The sequence below is a fragment of the Symphalangus syndactylus genome, chromosome 5 (genome assembly GCF_028878055.3).
Source record: "Symphalangus syndactylus isolate Jambi chromosome 5, NHGRI_mSymSyn1-v2.1_pri, whole genome shotgun sequence".
In the NCBI taxonomy this organism is placed as follows: Eukaryota; Metazoa; Chordata; class Mammalia; order Primates; family Hylobatidae; genus Symphalangus; species Symphalangus syndactylus.
Window position 1 is genome coordinate 30,363,379 of NC_072427.2, and position 17,471 is coordinate 30,380,849.

General features: G+C 43.7%; 1 protein-coding gene and 1 pseudogene across 3 annotated transcripts in view; both read left to right on the forward strand.

Moving 5' to 3' along the window:
* The window catches only part of PTPN9 (protein tyrosine phosphatase non-receptor type 9), a 112,739-nt gene that overhangs the window by 66,850 nt on the left and 28,418 nt on the right, over positions 1-17,471 (forward strand). For all 3 annotated transcript variants that reach the window (XM_055277712.2, XM_063638696.1, XM_063638697.1), the window contains 2 exons: positions 7,565-7,675; positions 10,923-11,251. In XM_055277712.2, the coding sequence (XP_055133687.1) occupies positions 7,565-7,675; positions 10,923-11,251 (440 nt within the window). The remainder of the gene's footprint in view (positions 1-7,564; positions 7,676-10,922; positions 11,252-17,471) is intronic.
* LOC134736744 (small nuclear ribonucleoprotein F-like) lies at positions 3,138-6,422 on the forward strand (annotated as a pseudogene).

Below are 17,471 nucleotides of genomic sequence, written 5' to 3' on the forward strand. Positions count from 1 at the left end.
AAATCTGAAAAAAATTCAAAATCTGAAACACTTCTAGTCCCAAGCATTTTGGATAAGGAATGCCCAACCTGTGTTATGAATGGTGCTGTTATGAACATTCTTAAACATGTTTTCTGGTGCATATGTGTAAGAGGGTCTCTAGGGGAGTGTTTCTCAACCTTTTTTCATTGTTGCCTCACTAAGGAGCCTTTTTAAATATTTTTTCCCCTAATAATTCCTCTTCTAATGAAATTTTAATACCGTAAATATACTGCATATCTCTATGTACTCTTTACAATTTATTTATTTTTTATTTTATTTTGTTTTATTTTATTTTTATTTTTTTTGAGATGGAGTCTTGCTCTTGTCGCCCAGACTGGAGTGCAGTGGCGCGATGTCGGCTCACTGCAACCTCCACCTCCTGGTTCAAGTGATTCTCCTGCCTCAGCCTCCTGAATAGCTGGGATTACAGGCGCCTGCCATCACGCCCGGCCAATTTTTGTACTTTTGGTAGAGACAGGGTTTCCCCACGTTGGCCAGGCTGGTCTCAAACTCCTGACCTCAGGTGATCCACCCGCCTCGGCCTCCCAAAGTGCTGGGATTACAGGCACGATGAGTCACTGTGCCTGGCCTTATTTTTTAAATAGAGACAAAGTCTCGCTATGTTGCCCAGGCTGGTCTTGAATTCCTGGGCTCAAGCAGTACTGCCTCCTTGGCCTCCCAAAGTGCTGGGATTATAGGTGTTGGCCACTGTGCCTGGCCTCTTTATGTACTCTGTATACATAAAAAGAGTAAGATTTCTTTTTTTTTTTTTTGAGACAGAGTCTCGCACTGTCGCCTAGGCTGCAGTGCAGTGGCGTGATCTCGGCTCACTGCAAGCTCCGCCTCCCGGGTTCACGCCATTCTCCTGCCTCAGCCTCCAGAGTAGCTGGGACTACAGGCGCCCACCACCACGCCCGGCTAATTTTTTTGTATTTTTAGTAGAGATGGGATTTCACCATGTTAGCCAAGATGGTCTCGATCTCCTGACCTTGTGATCTGCCCACCTCAGCCTCCCAAAGTGCTGGGATTACAGCCGTGAGCCACTGCACCTGGCCCGATTTCTTTTTTTTTTTTCTGGCTCACCTCCCCCTGCCCTCCTACTAATTTTACCCCTTTGGTGAGGTGATATCTCCCCCATTAAGAATGCATGCTCTAGGGTATACATTTAGGAGTAGATTGTTGGATCCTAAAGTCTGTGAAGATTTAACTTTATAAGACAATGTCAAACTGTGTTTCAAAGCATTCGTACCCCCTTGCCATGTGTAAAGATTTCCATTGATCTACATCCTCTCCAGCACTTACTAATGTCAGACTTCTTACACTTGATCTTAGCCAAAAGGCCGAGAAGCGATAATAATGTCAGACTTCTTAATTTTTTTCCCAATCAAATGGATATGAAATGGTATCTTGTGGTATAGCTTGCGTTTCTTCTATTAGTGAAATTAACTATCTCTTCATATATTCGTTAGCTGTATATTTTTTCTTCTTCTGTGAAATGTCTATTTATGATTTGTCCATTTAGGAATTAATAGTTTTTAATATATTATTGATTCTAATCCATGAAGATACATATATATACACACATATAATGTGTGTGCACAGTAAACTGTCTCTTAATTTATAGCTTGTTTTTTCACTTTTTATGATGTTCTTTGACTAACAGAAGTTCTTTTTTTTTGAGACCAAGTCTTGCTCTGTTGCCAAGGCTGAGTGCAGTGGCACGATCTTGGCTCACTGCAACCTCTACCTCCTGGGTTCAAGCAGTTCTCATGCCTCAACCTCCTAAGTAGCTAGAATTACAGGCATGCACCACCACACCCAACTAATTTTTGTATCTTTTGTAGAGATGGAGTTTCACCGTGGTGCCTATGCTGGTCTCAAGCTCCTGAGCTCAAGCAATCCAGCCACCTTGGCCTCCCAAAGTGCTGGGATTACAGGCGTGAACCACTGCACCTGACCCGCAGTGCTTAGTTTCATGCAGTTTTTCAATATTCCAGCCCTTTTCATGGGTGGGGTTACCATGCAACACTGGCGGTCTAACTAGGAAGAAGTCATTCCTGAGAAATCCAAAAGAAAAAAAAAAAAGAGGAATTGTAGCTAGTATCTTCTAGCCTATTCTTTTTGCCACTTTTTTTCTTTTTTTGAGACAGAGTGTTTCGCTCTTTTGCCCAGGATGGAGTGCAGTGGTGCTATCTCGGCTCACTGCGACCTCCGCCTCCCAGGTTCAAGCGATTCTCTTGCCTCAGCCTCCCAAGTAGTTGGGATTACAGGTGCTCGTCACCACACCCAGCTAATTTTTGTATTTTTAGTGGAGACGGGGTTTTGCCATGTTGGCCAGGCTAGACTCGAACTCCTGACCTCAGGTGATCCACCAGCCTTGGCCTCCCAAAGTGCTAGGATTAAAGACGTGAGCCACCGTGCCCAGCCCTTTTTGCCACTTTCAAAAGACTGATTCTTTTTTGTTGTTTGTTTGTTTTGAGACGGAGTCTCTCTCTGTCCCCCAGGCTGGAGCGCAATGGCGGATCTTGGCTCACTGCAACCTCCGGCTCCCGGGTTCAAGTGATTCTCCTGCCTCAGCCTCCCAAGTAGGTGGGATTACAGGTGCTCATCACCACACTCGGCTAATTTTTGTATTTTTAGTAGCAATGGGGTTTCACCATGTTGGCCAGGCTGGTCTTGAACTCCTGACCTCCAGTGATCTGCCCACCTTGGCCTCTCAAAGTGCTGGGATTACAGGTGTGAGCCACCACACCCAGCCTCAGAAGACTGATTCTCAATCTAACATGTCACTCTTTGTTTTCTTCAGTTACCCTTTAGTTCTACTGATTTGGAGAATCCCCAGCACTCCTCTATGGAGAATATACAGCATCTAGAACAAACTTCTCCAAAGGCCTCTTCACTGAAGTGTAATAAACTACTTTCATCTTTTCCTTCAAAGATGCAACAATTTATTTCAGGACCTAAATGTCCAAGGTCCTTTTAACCACCAAATCAAAAACCATTCTAGGGAAACACCTGTTATTTCCACAAAATGATAAATAGAAAGTAGAAGCTATTACGTCTCTTTTTTCAGAGCAAAGAACTACAGACCTGGGCCTAGTCCATTTACATGACTGTCTGGGGGTACCTGCTGCAGTCACCAGGGATGGGTGGCAGCTTGGTCAGCAGCGAATAGCCTGCAGCATTCTCCTGTGGTTATAAAGGATTTACCCCTCAATCCCAAACCTTTCCTCAAGGGATTAACAGAAAAGCCAGTGATGGTGAAACTTAAGTGGGGAATGGATTACAAAGGCTAACTGGTATCTGTAGATGAACCAGATCTATAGATGTATCTATATGAACATGTAGCTTGCAAATACAGAAGAATACATAGTTGGGGTATTGTCTGGACATCTGGATGAAGTTTCACTAAAGTATAATAATGTCCTTTGTCTCAGAGGTGTGGAAGAGGAAGAGGATGGGGAAATGAGAGAATAGCGTCTTTTCTGGGGGATTTTTAAAATATATATTTCTAGACAATAAAGATTTGTTTGTTTTTCAAATAAATAAATGACTGTATAGCACCCTCATATACTGTCAGTTCAGTAAGTCATTAATACCTTTTGGAAGGCATCTGGCATTATAAATCCTTAAAAATGCACATACCCTTTGATCAGTTGTATTTCTGAGATTATATGCTAAGGAAACAATCAGGAAAACAAAGATTTATAAAAAGAGTATTTACTGCACATTTATTTTAGATAATTAAAAATAATACCTTAAGCTGGCTCCAGTGACTTAAATCTATAATCTCAGCCCTTTGGGAGGCTGAGGTGGGAGAATTGCCTAAGACCAGGAGTTCAGGACCAGTCTAGGCCACATAGCAAGACCCTGACTGTACAAAATTTAGCTGCATGTGGTGGTGTGTGCCTATCATCCCAGCTACCCAGGAGGCTGAGGCAGGAGGATCACTTGAGCCCAGGATATGAGGCTGCAGTGAGCTATGATCGTATGATTGCATTCCAGCCCAGCTGATAAAACCCATCTTAAAAAAATAAAAGAATATTCATAATCTTTAGCCAAATAATCCCAGTCTTAGAAACAGCTTCCTAAAATAATTTAAAAGGAGGCCGGGTACAGTGGCTCATGCCTGTAATCCCAACACTTTGAAAGGCCAAGACGGGCGGATCACTTGAGGCCAGGAGTTTGAGACCAGCCTGGCCAACATGGTGAAAACCCATCTCTGCTAAAAATACAAAAAAATTAGCTAGGCGTGATGGCACACGCCTGTAATCCCAGCTACTCAGGAGGCTGAGGCAGGAGAATTGGTTGAACCCTTGAGCAGATATCGTGCCACCGCACTCCAGCTTAGGTGACCAAGTGAGACTAAAAAAAAAAAAAAAAAAAAAAAGTGAGTCTCAAAAAAAAAATTAAAAGGAAAAGATAAAGTGAGCATATCTGGATTATTTAGGCCTGAAAACAAACTGAATAATCAGAATGATGGTTACATGGTTAATTAAATTACCTATGTCATATTTATTCCCCAGGATATTGTGACTTTGTTAAAACTGACAAATAGAAAGTCTAAGTTGGGGAAAGACGGAACTTTTTAACGTGTAAAGGTGGAAAACAAAACAGCTACCCATATAGAAAAAAATGTCAGATTCCTACATCTCATACTATGTTCAAAAATCAACTTCAGATAGGTTAAAGTCTTAAATAGCAAAAACAGGCCAGGCGTGGAGGCTTACACCTGGAATCCCAACACTGGGAGGCCAAGGCAGGCAGATTGCTTGAGCCCAGTAGTTTGAAACCAGCCTGGGCAACACGATGAAACCATTTGTATTTTTATTCTACAAAAATACAAAAATTAGACAGGCATGGTGGCACATGCTACTTGCGAGGCTGAGGTAGGAGGATCACTTGAGCCTGGGAGGTCAAGGCTACAGTGAGCCATGATGGTGCCATCGTACTCCAGCCTGGGCAACAGAGTGAGACCTTGTCTCAAAAAAAAAAGGACAAAAACAAAAGTTTAAATTTATAAAAGAAAATAGCTCCTCAAATGTGGACAAGTGGAAACAATGTGGAAAATAGCTCCTCAAATCTGGACAAGTGGAAACAACCAATGTACACAAGTGGAAACAACCCAAATGTCCATCAACAGATTAATAGATAAGAAAAATGTGGTATATTTATGAGGAAATATTATTCAGCCTTAGAAAGCAATGTAATTCTGAGACATGCTACAATATGGATTAACCTTGAAAACATTATACTAAGTAGGATAAACAAGACAAAAAAAGGACAAATATAGTAGGATTCCAATAATACGAGGACCTAAAATAGGCAAATTCATAGAGACAGAAAGTAGAACCAAGGTTACTAGGGACTAGGGGGAGAAGGGAATAGGGAGATGTTATTTAATGGGTATGGGGTTTTTGTTTGTGATGATGAAATAGTTCTGAAAATGAATAGTGGTATGGCTGCATTGTGAACATACTTAACACCAATAATTGTACACTTAAAATGGTTTAAAAGGTCAATTTTGTTGTGTATATTTTACAATAAAAAAACAACTTAGAAAAATTAATACACATTGGTGGAATCGGTGGTACAGCAGTTAAAAAAAAAAAAAGTACTTTTTCTGACATTAAAATAGAAAAGGATTTAAGATACAAAACACACTAACCAGAAAAGAAAACATTAATATATACATTTAACCATACGAAAATTAAGAACTTCACGCCGGGAGCAGTGGCTCAATGCCTATAATCCCAGCACTCTGGGATGCCAAGGTAGGAGGATCACTTGGGATCAGGAGTTCGAAACCAGCTGACCAACATGGTGAAACCCTGTCTCTACTAAAAATACAAAAATTAGCCAAGTGTAGTGGCGCAGTCCCAGTTACTTTGGAGCCTGAGGTGGGAGGATCATTTGAGCCTGGGAGGTACAGGACGCAGTGAGTAGCGATTGTGCCACTGCACTCCAGCCTGGGTGACAGAGCAAGATCCTGTCTCAAAAACAAAACAAAACAAAAACAGGGCAGCCAACCAAACAAAAAAACTAAGCACTGTGGATTAGGAATGAATGATTTTTTTCATCTTTATATCTTGTGTGGATGAGGGTATCTCCTTTTTTTAGATCTCATTTGCCATAGTGCATATTAGATTATATTTATTGATTGGTAAATACATAGATGAATGGATTTAAAAAATGATTATGCAGGCCGGGCGCGGTGGCTCACGCTTGTAATCCCAGCACTTTGGGAGGCCGAGGCGGGCGGATCACGAGGTCAGGAGATCGAGACCACGGTGAAACCCTGTCTCTACTAAAAATACAAAAAAGTAGCCGGGCACGGTGGCGGGCGCCTGTAGTCCCAGCTACTCGGAGAGGCTGAGGCAGGAGAATGGCGTGAACCCGGGAGGCGGAGCTTGCAGTGAGCCGAGATCGCGCCACTGCACTCTAGCCTGGGCGACAAAGCGAGACTCCGTCTCAAAAAAAAAAAAAAAAAAGATTATGCATACATCAGACTGAATGAAAAGTTATGAAAGAGAAATTTTTTTAATTTTTTAATTTTTATTTATTTATTTATTATTATTATAATTTTGAGATGGAGTTTCGCTCTTGTCGCCCAGGCTGGAGTGCAGTGGTGCAATCTTGGCTTACTGCAACCTCCACTTCCTAGGTTCAAGCGATTCTCCTGCCTCAGCCTCCCGAGTAGCAGGGATTACAGGTGCACACCACCATGCCCAGCTAATCTTTGTATTTTTAGTAGAGATAGAGTTTCACCATGTTGGCCAGACTGGTCTGAAACTCCTGACTTCAAGTGATCTGCCCTCCTCAGCTTCCAGAAGTGCTGGGATTACAGGCGTGAGCCACTGCGCCCAGCCATATTATTTTTTTTGAGACAGAGTTTCGCTCTTATTGCCCAGGGTAAAGTGCAATGGCGTGATCTCAACTCACTGCAACCTCTGCTTCCTGGGTTCAAGTGATTTTCCTGCCTCAGCCTTCTGAGTAGTTGGGATTACAGGTGTCTGCCACCACACCCGGCTAATTTTGTATTTTTAGTAGTGATGGGTTTTACCATGTTGGCCAGGCTGGTCTTGAACTCCCAACCTCCGGTGATCCACCCACCTCAGCCTCCCATAGTGCTGGGCTTATAGGCATGAGCCACTGCACCTGGTCGAAAAATGTTTAATGTTCAGTTTATTCATGATCTCATTTTTCCTTCAAGTTTTAATAGCATAACTTTTTTAGGAGGCATATATGTATGCTGATGTGTGATATGTGTAGGATATCTGTTGAGATGAGAAGTCAGAATAGTTTTCGATCCATAAAGCTTACGGTAGGCAGGAACTTAACGTTGTTATTTTTAAAGGTAAATCAGCTTCTAATTTCTTCAGTTTGTTTAACTACTTTTCCTCTAGCTGCTGAGATCAAACCTGAATTAGGCTGTAGACTCCCCCTGCTGGGTAAGAATGGGGAGAAGAGCAGAAAACCTAAACTTGGGCTTGAAGGGTCACAGGTTCCATTACACTTAAATCCTCATGTGTTTTCTCCACAGGGAGCATTTCCAGCTCGTTTGAAGAAGGTGCTGATTGTGGGGGCACCCATATGGTTCCGAGTGCCCTATTCCATCATCAGCCTCCTCCTGAAGGACAAAGTCCGGGAGAGGGTAAGGCAAGCTCACCCTTTTTTATTTGGAGGTGAATAGATACGGTGAATTCCTGCCAATTAATTTTCTACCTTCAAAAAATCCTCCTGGCGTGTCTCCTAGAGCCTGCTCTGCTTCTGTAAGTGCATTCAATTGTATTCTCTAACTGATGTGTTAGTCAGTTCGATACAGACTACCTCTTTCTTACTGTCCTACAAGCTTCTTGAAGTTCGAAACTAAACACATTTATCTGGTTCTCAATTTCTATAGCACCTTGCATAAGATAGTACTGAAGGAATGTGTCCTGGAGGTAACTTAGGGATAGCTGCTACTTCCAAAATTTATCCTAGTGCTGTATAGGCCTTTAATATTTAACAGCTTGTAATATAACTGCATTAGTTGAACTGGCATTTGAATTTGTTCAACTGGAAACATCATTCAATCCCTTTGACCACCAGGGTTGTGGAGGAAAGTTTTTCATTATGTCTCTTTCTACATTTATTCCTGGCATTTTTTTTCTCAGAACATCTTGTTGCTTCCCAATTTCAAAAGCGTTCAAAATTACCTTAATTCTGGGCCAAGTGTAGTGGCTCATGCCTATGATCCTAACACTTTGGGAGTCCGAGGCCAAGGCGGGAAGATCACTTGAGGCCAGGAGTTTGAGACCAGCCTGGGCAACATAGTGAGACCCTGCCGCCACAATAAAACCAAAAGCTTTAATTCTGTTATAATCTCCTGAGTGTTCCATGATTAAAAGATTTATGGTCTCAGTTACTGATTGCAGCCATTAAAAGACAGGACATGAAAGTGAAGACATTTGGTTCTGTGGAAGCTACTTAGAGACCTAATGACGCAGAGTAGGAGAGAGCTTTTCTTTTTTTTTTTTCTTTCTTTCTTTTTTTTTTTTTTTTTTTTTTTGAGATAGAGTCTCACTCTGTTGCCCAGACTGGAGAGTGCAGTGGCACGATCTTGGCTCACTGCAGCCCTGCCTCCTGAGTTCAAGCGATTCTTCTGCCTCAGCCTCCTGAGTAGCTGGGAGTACAAGCACACGCCACCATACCCAGCTAATTTTTGTATTTTTAGTAGAGATGGTGTTTCACTATATTGGCCAGGCTGGTCTCGAACTCCTGACCTCATGATCCGCCCACCTCGGCCTCCAAAGTGCTGGGATTACAGGTGTGAGCCACCTTTTCTGAGACGGAGTCTCGCTCTGTCTCCCAGGCTGGAGTGCAGTGAAGCAATCTCAGCTCACTGCAAGCTCCGCCTGGCAGGTTCAAGCGATTCTCCTGCCTCAGCCTCCCTAGTAGCTGGGACTACAGGCATGTGCCGTCACGCCCAGCTAATTTTTTGTGTTTTTAGTAGAGATGGAGTTTCACCATGTTAGCCAGGATAGTCTTGATCTCCTGACCTCATGATCCACCCACCTCAGCCTCCCAAAGTTCTGGGATTACAGGCGTAAGCCACCGTGCCCAGCCAGGAGAGATCTTTTCTTTCTTTCTTTCTTTCTTTTTTTTTTTTTAAGATGGAGTTTTGCTGTTGTCGCTCAGGCTAGAGTGCAATGGCATGGTCTTGGCTCACTGCAGCCTCCGCCCCCCGGGTTCAAGTGATGCTCCTGCCTCGGCCTCCGAAGTAGCTGGGATTACAGGCTCCTGCCAACATGCCCAGCTAATTCTTGTATTTTTTTTAGTAGAGATGGGGTTTCACCATGTTGGACAGGCTGGTCTCAAACTCCTGACCTCAGGTGATCCACCTGCCTCAGCCTCCCAAAGTGCTGGGATTACAGGCATGAGCCACCGTGCCAGCTGGAGAGATCTTTTCTAAGGTAACTCTTTGAGAGGGCTCCATAGGCAAGTTCTTGCACTTCAATTATAGGAATTATACATGCATATATAAACTCGAAATATATTAAGCACTTTTTGTAGTTGAAGCACTGGTTCCTGATAATTAAAAATTAAGTGGGCCGGGCGCGGTGGCTCACGCTTGTAATCCCAGCACTTTGGGAGGCCGAGGCGGGCGGATCACGAGGTCAGGAGATCGAGACCACGGTGAAACCCCGTCTCTACTAAAAATACAAAAAATTAGCCGGGCGCGGTGGCGGGCGCCTGTAGTCCCAGCTACTCGGAGAGGCTGAGGCAGGAGAATGGCGTGAACCCGGGAGGCGGAGCTTGCAGTGAGCCGAGATTGCGCCACTGCACTCTAGCCTGGGCGACAGAGCGAGACTCCGTCTCAAAAAAAAAAAAAAAAAAAAAAAAAAAATTAAGTGAGACAGTCTACCCTCAAGGAGCTCATGGTCTTGATAGGGAACACAGAGATACACATATGAGGACTTTGGCTCTGCAGGAACACAGAGGAGCATATTGCCTCAGGCAGTCAGGAAAGACTTCACAGAAGAGGTGAGCTGTGCTGGTCCATGAAGAGGCAGAGGAGGAAAAGAAGGCATTCCAAGAAGAGGCGACAGCAAAAGAGATGAGCTTTTAGAAGGAAGAGCATCCCCATTCCACAGAGATCCTAAGGAGAACCAGTTAAGCCAATTTGTTCCAGCATGGCTATGTCCAAGCAGAGAGCAGAATTAAGTTTTATGATTACTACAAAAAATTAGCTGGGCGTGGTGGTGTGCATCTGTAGTCCCAGCTACTTGGGGGGCTGAGGTGGGAGGATCACTTGAGTCCAGGAGGTTGAGGCTGCAGTGAGCCTTGATCACGCCACTACACTCCAGGCTGGGTGAAAAAGTGAGACCGTGTCTCAAAAAAAAAGTGTTATCTAACATTTTTCCTGGGCTACCCTGCCTCTGGGTGTCTTGCTTTCATAGAATCCTATCTTTGTGAACAGTTATACCAAGCTGAGTAAAACACAAGCTAACAGGCCTTAGAATTGGTGGTCTGAGTATGGGGTTGACAAAAATAACTACTACCTATGCATTCTTAGTGGCCAAAAAAAGAGTACCAGCATGCAGCGATGCTGGGAAGCCTTGTTAATAATATAAAGCTTTTGTTCACTATATCATCCTTTCAGAAGATGTATAACAGTGTCCCTAATTCCAGGAGTGAATTTTATATACATTCTGGGAGTTCACACTTTTATCTGGCAAATTCATAGGACTTAAATCTCAGGCAGATGAAATGTAGTCTACTACTTTTACAAGTATACCTTGTATTTCAAGAAAATCTTATCCCATCCTCCAAACCTGATATAAATACATTTATTCTTTGTCACTCTGTATGCCTTTCCTTCCTCCCACATACTCACATGGTTCTTTCTAACCTTCCAGATTCAAATATTAAAGACATCTGAGGTCACGCAGCATCTGCCCAGGGATTGTCTTCCAGAAAACCTGGGTGGGTACGTCAAAATTGATCTCGCCACTTGGAATTTCCAGTTCCTACCCCAGGTGAACGGCCACCCAGATCCCTTCGATGAGATCATCCTGTTCTCCCTCCCTCCTGCCTTAGACTGGGACTCAGTACATGTTCCAGGTCCCCATGCTATGACCATCCAGGAGTTGGTGGACTATGTTAATGCCAGGCAAAAGCAAGGAATCTATGAGGAATATGAAGACATTCGTCGTGAGAACCCTGTTGGCACTTTCCACTGTTCCATGTAAGTAAAAAAGTTTGGGCCAGCAGCTGGTTACCAGGATGCTTCTGGCAGGCTCTGGCAACAGCTCCTTCCACCCCTCACGTGCTTAGCAGAGACCCTTCCTTGTGTTAGGGAACATCACTCTCACATAAATGATGGTTTCTCGCATGCAGAAAGAGGTACTTTCTGCTTTGGTGCTTCTTGCCAATATCCTATGCTCTGAAATTTCTGAAGGTCTTTGGTACCAACAGGATAACCCTGTTGGACATATTTTTGGATATTTTTCTGAAATGCAAGTTTTTTTTAAAAAGTAGGTTCAAAATAGGCTACTCTCTATTCCAGTACTCAGTGTGAGTGCTGGTCTGTTCATTTGGGCAGTTTCTCCCTATAACATTTATGGTATAACATTACATCTTGAGGAGAGGGGTATGTGGTACACTTAAAATAATCCACAGTCAGGCCGGGCGCGGTGGCTCACGCTTGTAATCCCAGCACTTTGGGAGGCCGAGGCGGGCGGATCAGGAGGTCAGGAGATCAAGACCACGGTGAAACCCCGTCTCTACTAAAAATACAAAAAATCAGCCGGGCGTGGTGGCGGGCGCCTGTAGTCCCAGCTACTCGGAGAGGCTGAGGCAGGAGAATGGCGTGAACCCGGGAGGCGGAGCTTGCAGTGAGCCGAGATTGCGCCATTGCACTCCAGCCTGGGCGACAGAGCAAGACTCCGTCTCAAAAAAAAAAAAAAAAATAATCCACAGTCAGAGAGTACAGTTGCCTCATAGGACTTTAACACCTTGAGATTTTCTTTCTACTCAAATCCTATCACAAAACCGTCTGGCTAGTTTATAACTCTGGCTCATAACTACTTGATAACTATATATACATACATATATATACACACACACACACACAAATTAGCTGGGTGTGGTGGCGCACACCTGTAATTCCTTCCTTCCTTCCTCCCTCCCTCTTTTTTTTTTTTTCCTTTCTGAGACGGAGTCTCGTTCTGTCACCCAGGCTGGAGTGCAATGGCACGATGTCGGCTCACTGCAACCTCCACCTCCCAGGTTCAAGCGATTCTCCCTGCCTCACCCTCCCAAGTAGCTGGAATTATAGGCACGCACCACCACGCCTGGCTAATTTTTGTATTTTTAGTAGAGACAGGGTTTCACAATGTTGGCCAGGTTGGTCTTGAACTCCTGACCTCAGGTGATCTGCCCGCCTCAGCCTCCCAAAGTGCTGGGATTACAGGTATGAGCTACTGCACCTGGCCTCTTTTTCTTTTTTCTCTTCTCTTCTTCTTTTCTTCTTCTCTTCTCTTCTCCTTTTCTTTTCTTTTATTCTTTTCTTTTCCTCAAATTCCTAGGTGAAAGCGATCCTCCTACCTCAGCCTCCTGAGTAGCTGGGACTACAGGTATGTGCCACTATGTCCAGCTAATTTTTTATTTTTTGAAGAGATGGGGTTTCGGCATGTTGCACAGGCTGGCCTTAAACTCCGAGGCTCAAGTGATCCTCCTGCCTCAACCTCCCAAAGTGTTGGGATTACAGGTGTGAGCCACCGCACCCGGTCAGATTATTTCTCTTACCATGTTGCTGTCATTTCTCTTACCATGTTTTAATTGGCTGCCCCAGAAATCTCTTTCTCTCCAGCTAGTGAGCTGTGACTGTTGAAAACTACAGAAACTAGGGCTGGGGACAGTGGCTCACGCCTATAATTCCAGCACTTTGGGAGTAAAGGTATAGGAGGATCATTTGTGCCCAGGAGTTTGAGACCAACCTGAGCAGCATAGCAAGACCCTACCTCTACAAAAATAAAAAACAAAAAAATTAGCCAGGCATGGTGGCACACTCCTGTTGTCCCAGCTATGCGGGAGGATCACTTGAGCCCGGGAGGTCGAGACCACAGTGAGTTATGATCACGCTACCGAACTCCAGCCTAAGTGACAGAGTAAGACTTTGTCTAAGGAAAAAAAAAAAAAACGAAAAAGAAAATAAAAGAAAAAAAAAAAGGAAAGAAAATGAGGGAAGCTGTCCTAGTGGGTCCCAGCCTCATATTCCAGCTTAACCAAAAATTCCCTCTGTGAGTGACACAAGTTATTTCCCTTCTCAGCACTTCGGTTTTCCTCTGTATAATATGTGACTACCGGACTCTGATATTCACCTACCTTTGTAGCTTAAATGTTTTAGAAATCTAGGATTCTGTGAGTACTTCTTCCCTCTTGTAACTCCTGTCCAGTGTAGTCAGTGTGTTCTGAATAAGATGCAGGGATAGAGTCTTTTAGCAAAGCAAAGAGGGAAAATAATGAGTTGGGGAAAATAATGAGATAGGGAAAGTAAGAGATAAGAGGCACTTGAGAAAGAAGTCAATCAGACCAAGAATGCAAAGGAAAATAAGTGGAGAAAAAGGGGACACAGACCATATATCAACAAGGGAAAGTATTTTCTCTCATACAGCTCTGTTTCTTCCCTACCAGCTCCAGACCCCTATTTTTATTTAATTTTTATTTCATTTTATTTATTGTATTATTTTATTATTATTATTTTTTAGAGACAGGGTCTTGCTCTGTCCCCCAGGCTGGAGCATAGTGGCATGATCATGGCTCACTGCAGCCTCCATCTCTTGATGCTCAATTGATCCTCCTGCCTCAGCCTCTTGAGTAGCTGAGACCACAGACATGCACCACCATGCCTGGCTAATTTTTTTTATTTTTTGTAGAGTCTCCCTATGTTGCCCAGGCTGGTCTTGAACCCCTGGGCTCAAGTGATCCTCCTACCTCAGCCTTCCAAAGTGCTGGAATTACAGGTGCTACCTATACCCAACTACCAGACTCCCTGTTTACATCCAATCTCTTTTGCAAACAGAACAGTTATTCCCTTAAAGTCTTTTTTGTTGTTGTTGAGACAGAGTCTCACTCCATCACCCAGGCTGGAGTGCAATGGTATGATCTCGGCTCACTGCAACCTCCGCCTCGTGGGTTCAAGCCATTCTGTGCCTTAGTCTCCCCGAGTAGATGGAATTACAGGTGTGCACCACCACACCCAGCTAATTTGTGTGTGTGTATATATATATGTGTGTATATGTGTGTGTGTGTGTATATATGTATATTTTTATTATTATTTATTTATTTATTTATTTTGAGACAGAGTCTCACTCAGTTGGCCAGGCTAGAGTGCAGTGCCACGATCTCGGCCCACTGCAACCTCCATCTCCCATGCTCAAGCAATTCTTCTGCCTCAGTAGCTGGGATTACAGGCGTGTGCCACCACACCTGGCTAATTTTGTATTTTTAGTAGAGATGGGGTTTCACTGTGTTGGCCAGGCTGGTCTCAAACTCCTGACCTCCGGTCATTCGTCCTCCTTGGCTTGCCAAAGTTCTAGGATTACAAGCGTGAGCCACCATGCCTGGCCTAATTTGTGTATTTTTAGTAGAGATGGGGTTTTGCCATGTTGGCCAGGCTGATCTTGAACTCCTGACCTCAAGTGATCTGCGCACCTCAGCCCTGCAAAGTGCTGAGATTACAGGCATGAGCCACCGTGCCCAGCCTCCCTTACAGACTTGAATCAAGGAAGTACGTTGGAGCAGGGAGGCATGCTAGGCTGATCTAAGAGGATGCACACTTATCCTGGGGATTCTTCACCTTGCTCTTGGTGCTTCTGCAACTACCAGCTGCTGTGAGGCCCTTGAGATGTCATTTCTACTATGGAGTCTCCCCTCCTCCATTAAAAAAGTGGGTTTGGCTGGGCGTGGTGGCTCATGCCTATAATCCCACTTTGGGAGGTCGAGGCTGGCAGATCACGAGGTCAAGAGATTGAGACCATCCTGGCCAACATGGTGAAACCCCGTCTCTACTAATAATACAAAAATTAGCTGGGTGTGGTGGTGTGCATCTGTAGTCCCAGCCACTTGGGAGGCTGAGGCAGGAGAATCACTTGAGCCCAGGAGGTGGAGGTTGCCATGAGCCAAGATTGTGCCACTGCACTCCAGCCTGGGCGACAGAGTAAGACTCTGTCAAAAAAAAAAAAAAAGAAAAGAAAAAGTGGGTTTAGATCGTCTTGTTGGCATCATCCAAACCAGCTACCATTTGACAATCAGAAAACAGATCCCTCATCCAATGAGAGGACTTCCTAGTCTTGCCTATTGAATGACTGATTCCCCACTTTATGATTTAGAACCTAGAATCCTCATCAGCTCCAAGCCTCTGACTTACACGAACTCCCAGTAGAGCTACTTACAAAGAACAAACTGTGTCTCCCTTGGAATTCTGGATCATGAAGTGGCTATCAGTGTATATTCACTCTTGCCTAGGATTCCCCTGGACCAAGAGACTTTCTTTCCCTTTTCTCTTTTTGCTTTTTCTTATAATTGTAGATTCACCTGCAGTTGTGAGAAATAATGGAGACAGATTACATGTACCCATGTTATCCCATGGTAACATCTTCCAAAACTATAGTTTAATATCACAGCCAGAATGTTAATATTGATACAATCCACCAATCTGATTTAGACTTCCCCAGTTTTACTTTGTTTGTGTGTATTTAGTTCTATGCAGTTTTGTCACACACGTAGGTTTGTGTATCTGTCACCATAGTCAAGATACAGAGTTCTGTCACCACAAGGGTCCCCTTGTTGCCCTTCAATATTTTTATTTTACACTTGATCTTAGCCAAAAGGCTGAGAAGCGATCAATATTTTTATTTTTATTTACTTATTTTTTTAAGATGGAGTCTTGCTCTGTGACCCAAGCTGGAGTGCTGTCGTGCAATCTCGGCTCCCTGTAACCTCTGCCTCCCAGGTTCAAGTGATTTTCCCGCCTCAGTCTCCCAAGTAGCTGGGATTACAGGTGCCTGCTACCACGCCCGGCTAATTTTTTTTTTTTTTGTATTTTTAGTAAAGATGGGGTTTCACCATATTGACTAGGCTGGTCTCCAACTCCTGACCTCAGATGATCCGCCAGCCTCGGCCTCCCAAAGTGCTGGGATTACACTCATGAGCCACCGCGCCAGGCTGAAATTTTTTAAGATGCAGAAAAGTACAGAGTATGACACTACAGACAACTATGTTCCTACCACAGAATCAAACTGACTCTTGTTAATATTTTGTTATATTTGCTTCATTTTTTTTTTTTTTTTTTTTTTTTTTGAGACAGAGTTTTGCTCTTGTTGCCCAGGCTGGAGTGCAATGGCATGACTTCAGCTCACTGCAACCTCCGCCTCCTGGGTTCAAGCGATTCTCCTGCCTTAGCCTCCCAAGTAGCTGGGATTACAGGTGCCCGCTATCAAGCCCAGCTAATTTTTTGTATTTTTCATAGAGACGGGGTTTAGCCATGTTGGTCAGGGTGATCTCGAGCTCCTCACCTCAGGTGATCCACCCACCTTGGCCTCCTAAAGTGTTGGAATTACAGGCATGAGCCCCCGCACCCGGCCTTTTTTTTTTTTTTTTTTTTAAGAGAGACATGTGTTCTTGCTCGTTGCACAGGTTGGAGCGCAGGTGCGGTGGCACTGTCATAGCTTACGGCAGTCTTAACCTCCTGGGCTCAAGTGATTTTCTTACCTTAGCCTTCCTAGTAGCTGAGACGAGAGGTATGGGGTACCACACCTTGCTAATTTTTTTGACGTTTTTATAGAGATGGAGTCTTGCTCTCTTGCCCAGGCTGGTCTCAAACTCCCGGGCTCAAGTGATTCTCTCACCTCAGCCTCCCAAAGCACTAGGATTTTAGGCATAAGCCACTGTGCCCAGCTGTCTTTTTAATTATTATATGAGAGAAAGAATTTATTATAAAGTTGAAATTCCTTCTAATCCTCATCCTTAGTTCTCCCCACTCATCATAAGCAGCTACTAGTATGAATGTGGTATTTCTTTCTAGTTCATTTTGTTTATACTGTTATATATGCATAAGCACTCATGAACAATATAGAGTATTATTTTATATGTGTGACCTTTGTAATTTCTTTGCTTTCAGTTAATATATGCAAATAATTTTTTAAAAAACCAAACAGTTCTAAAGAAGACAAGCAATGACAAAATAAATAGCAAACTCCTATTTTACCCTCAGTTCCATTACCTATAATCATGTATTCAACTCTTGTAGCTGTTTCCCTTGGTATTTCATCCCTAATTCTAAATTAAAATGCTTATAATATGTCAGGCACAGTGGCTCGTGCCTGTAATCCCAGCACTTTGGGAGGCTGAGGTGGGTAGATCGTTTGAGCTCAGGATTTCAAGACCAGCCTGAGCAACATGTA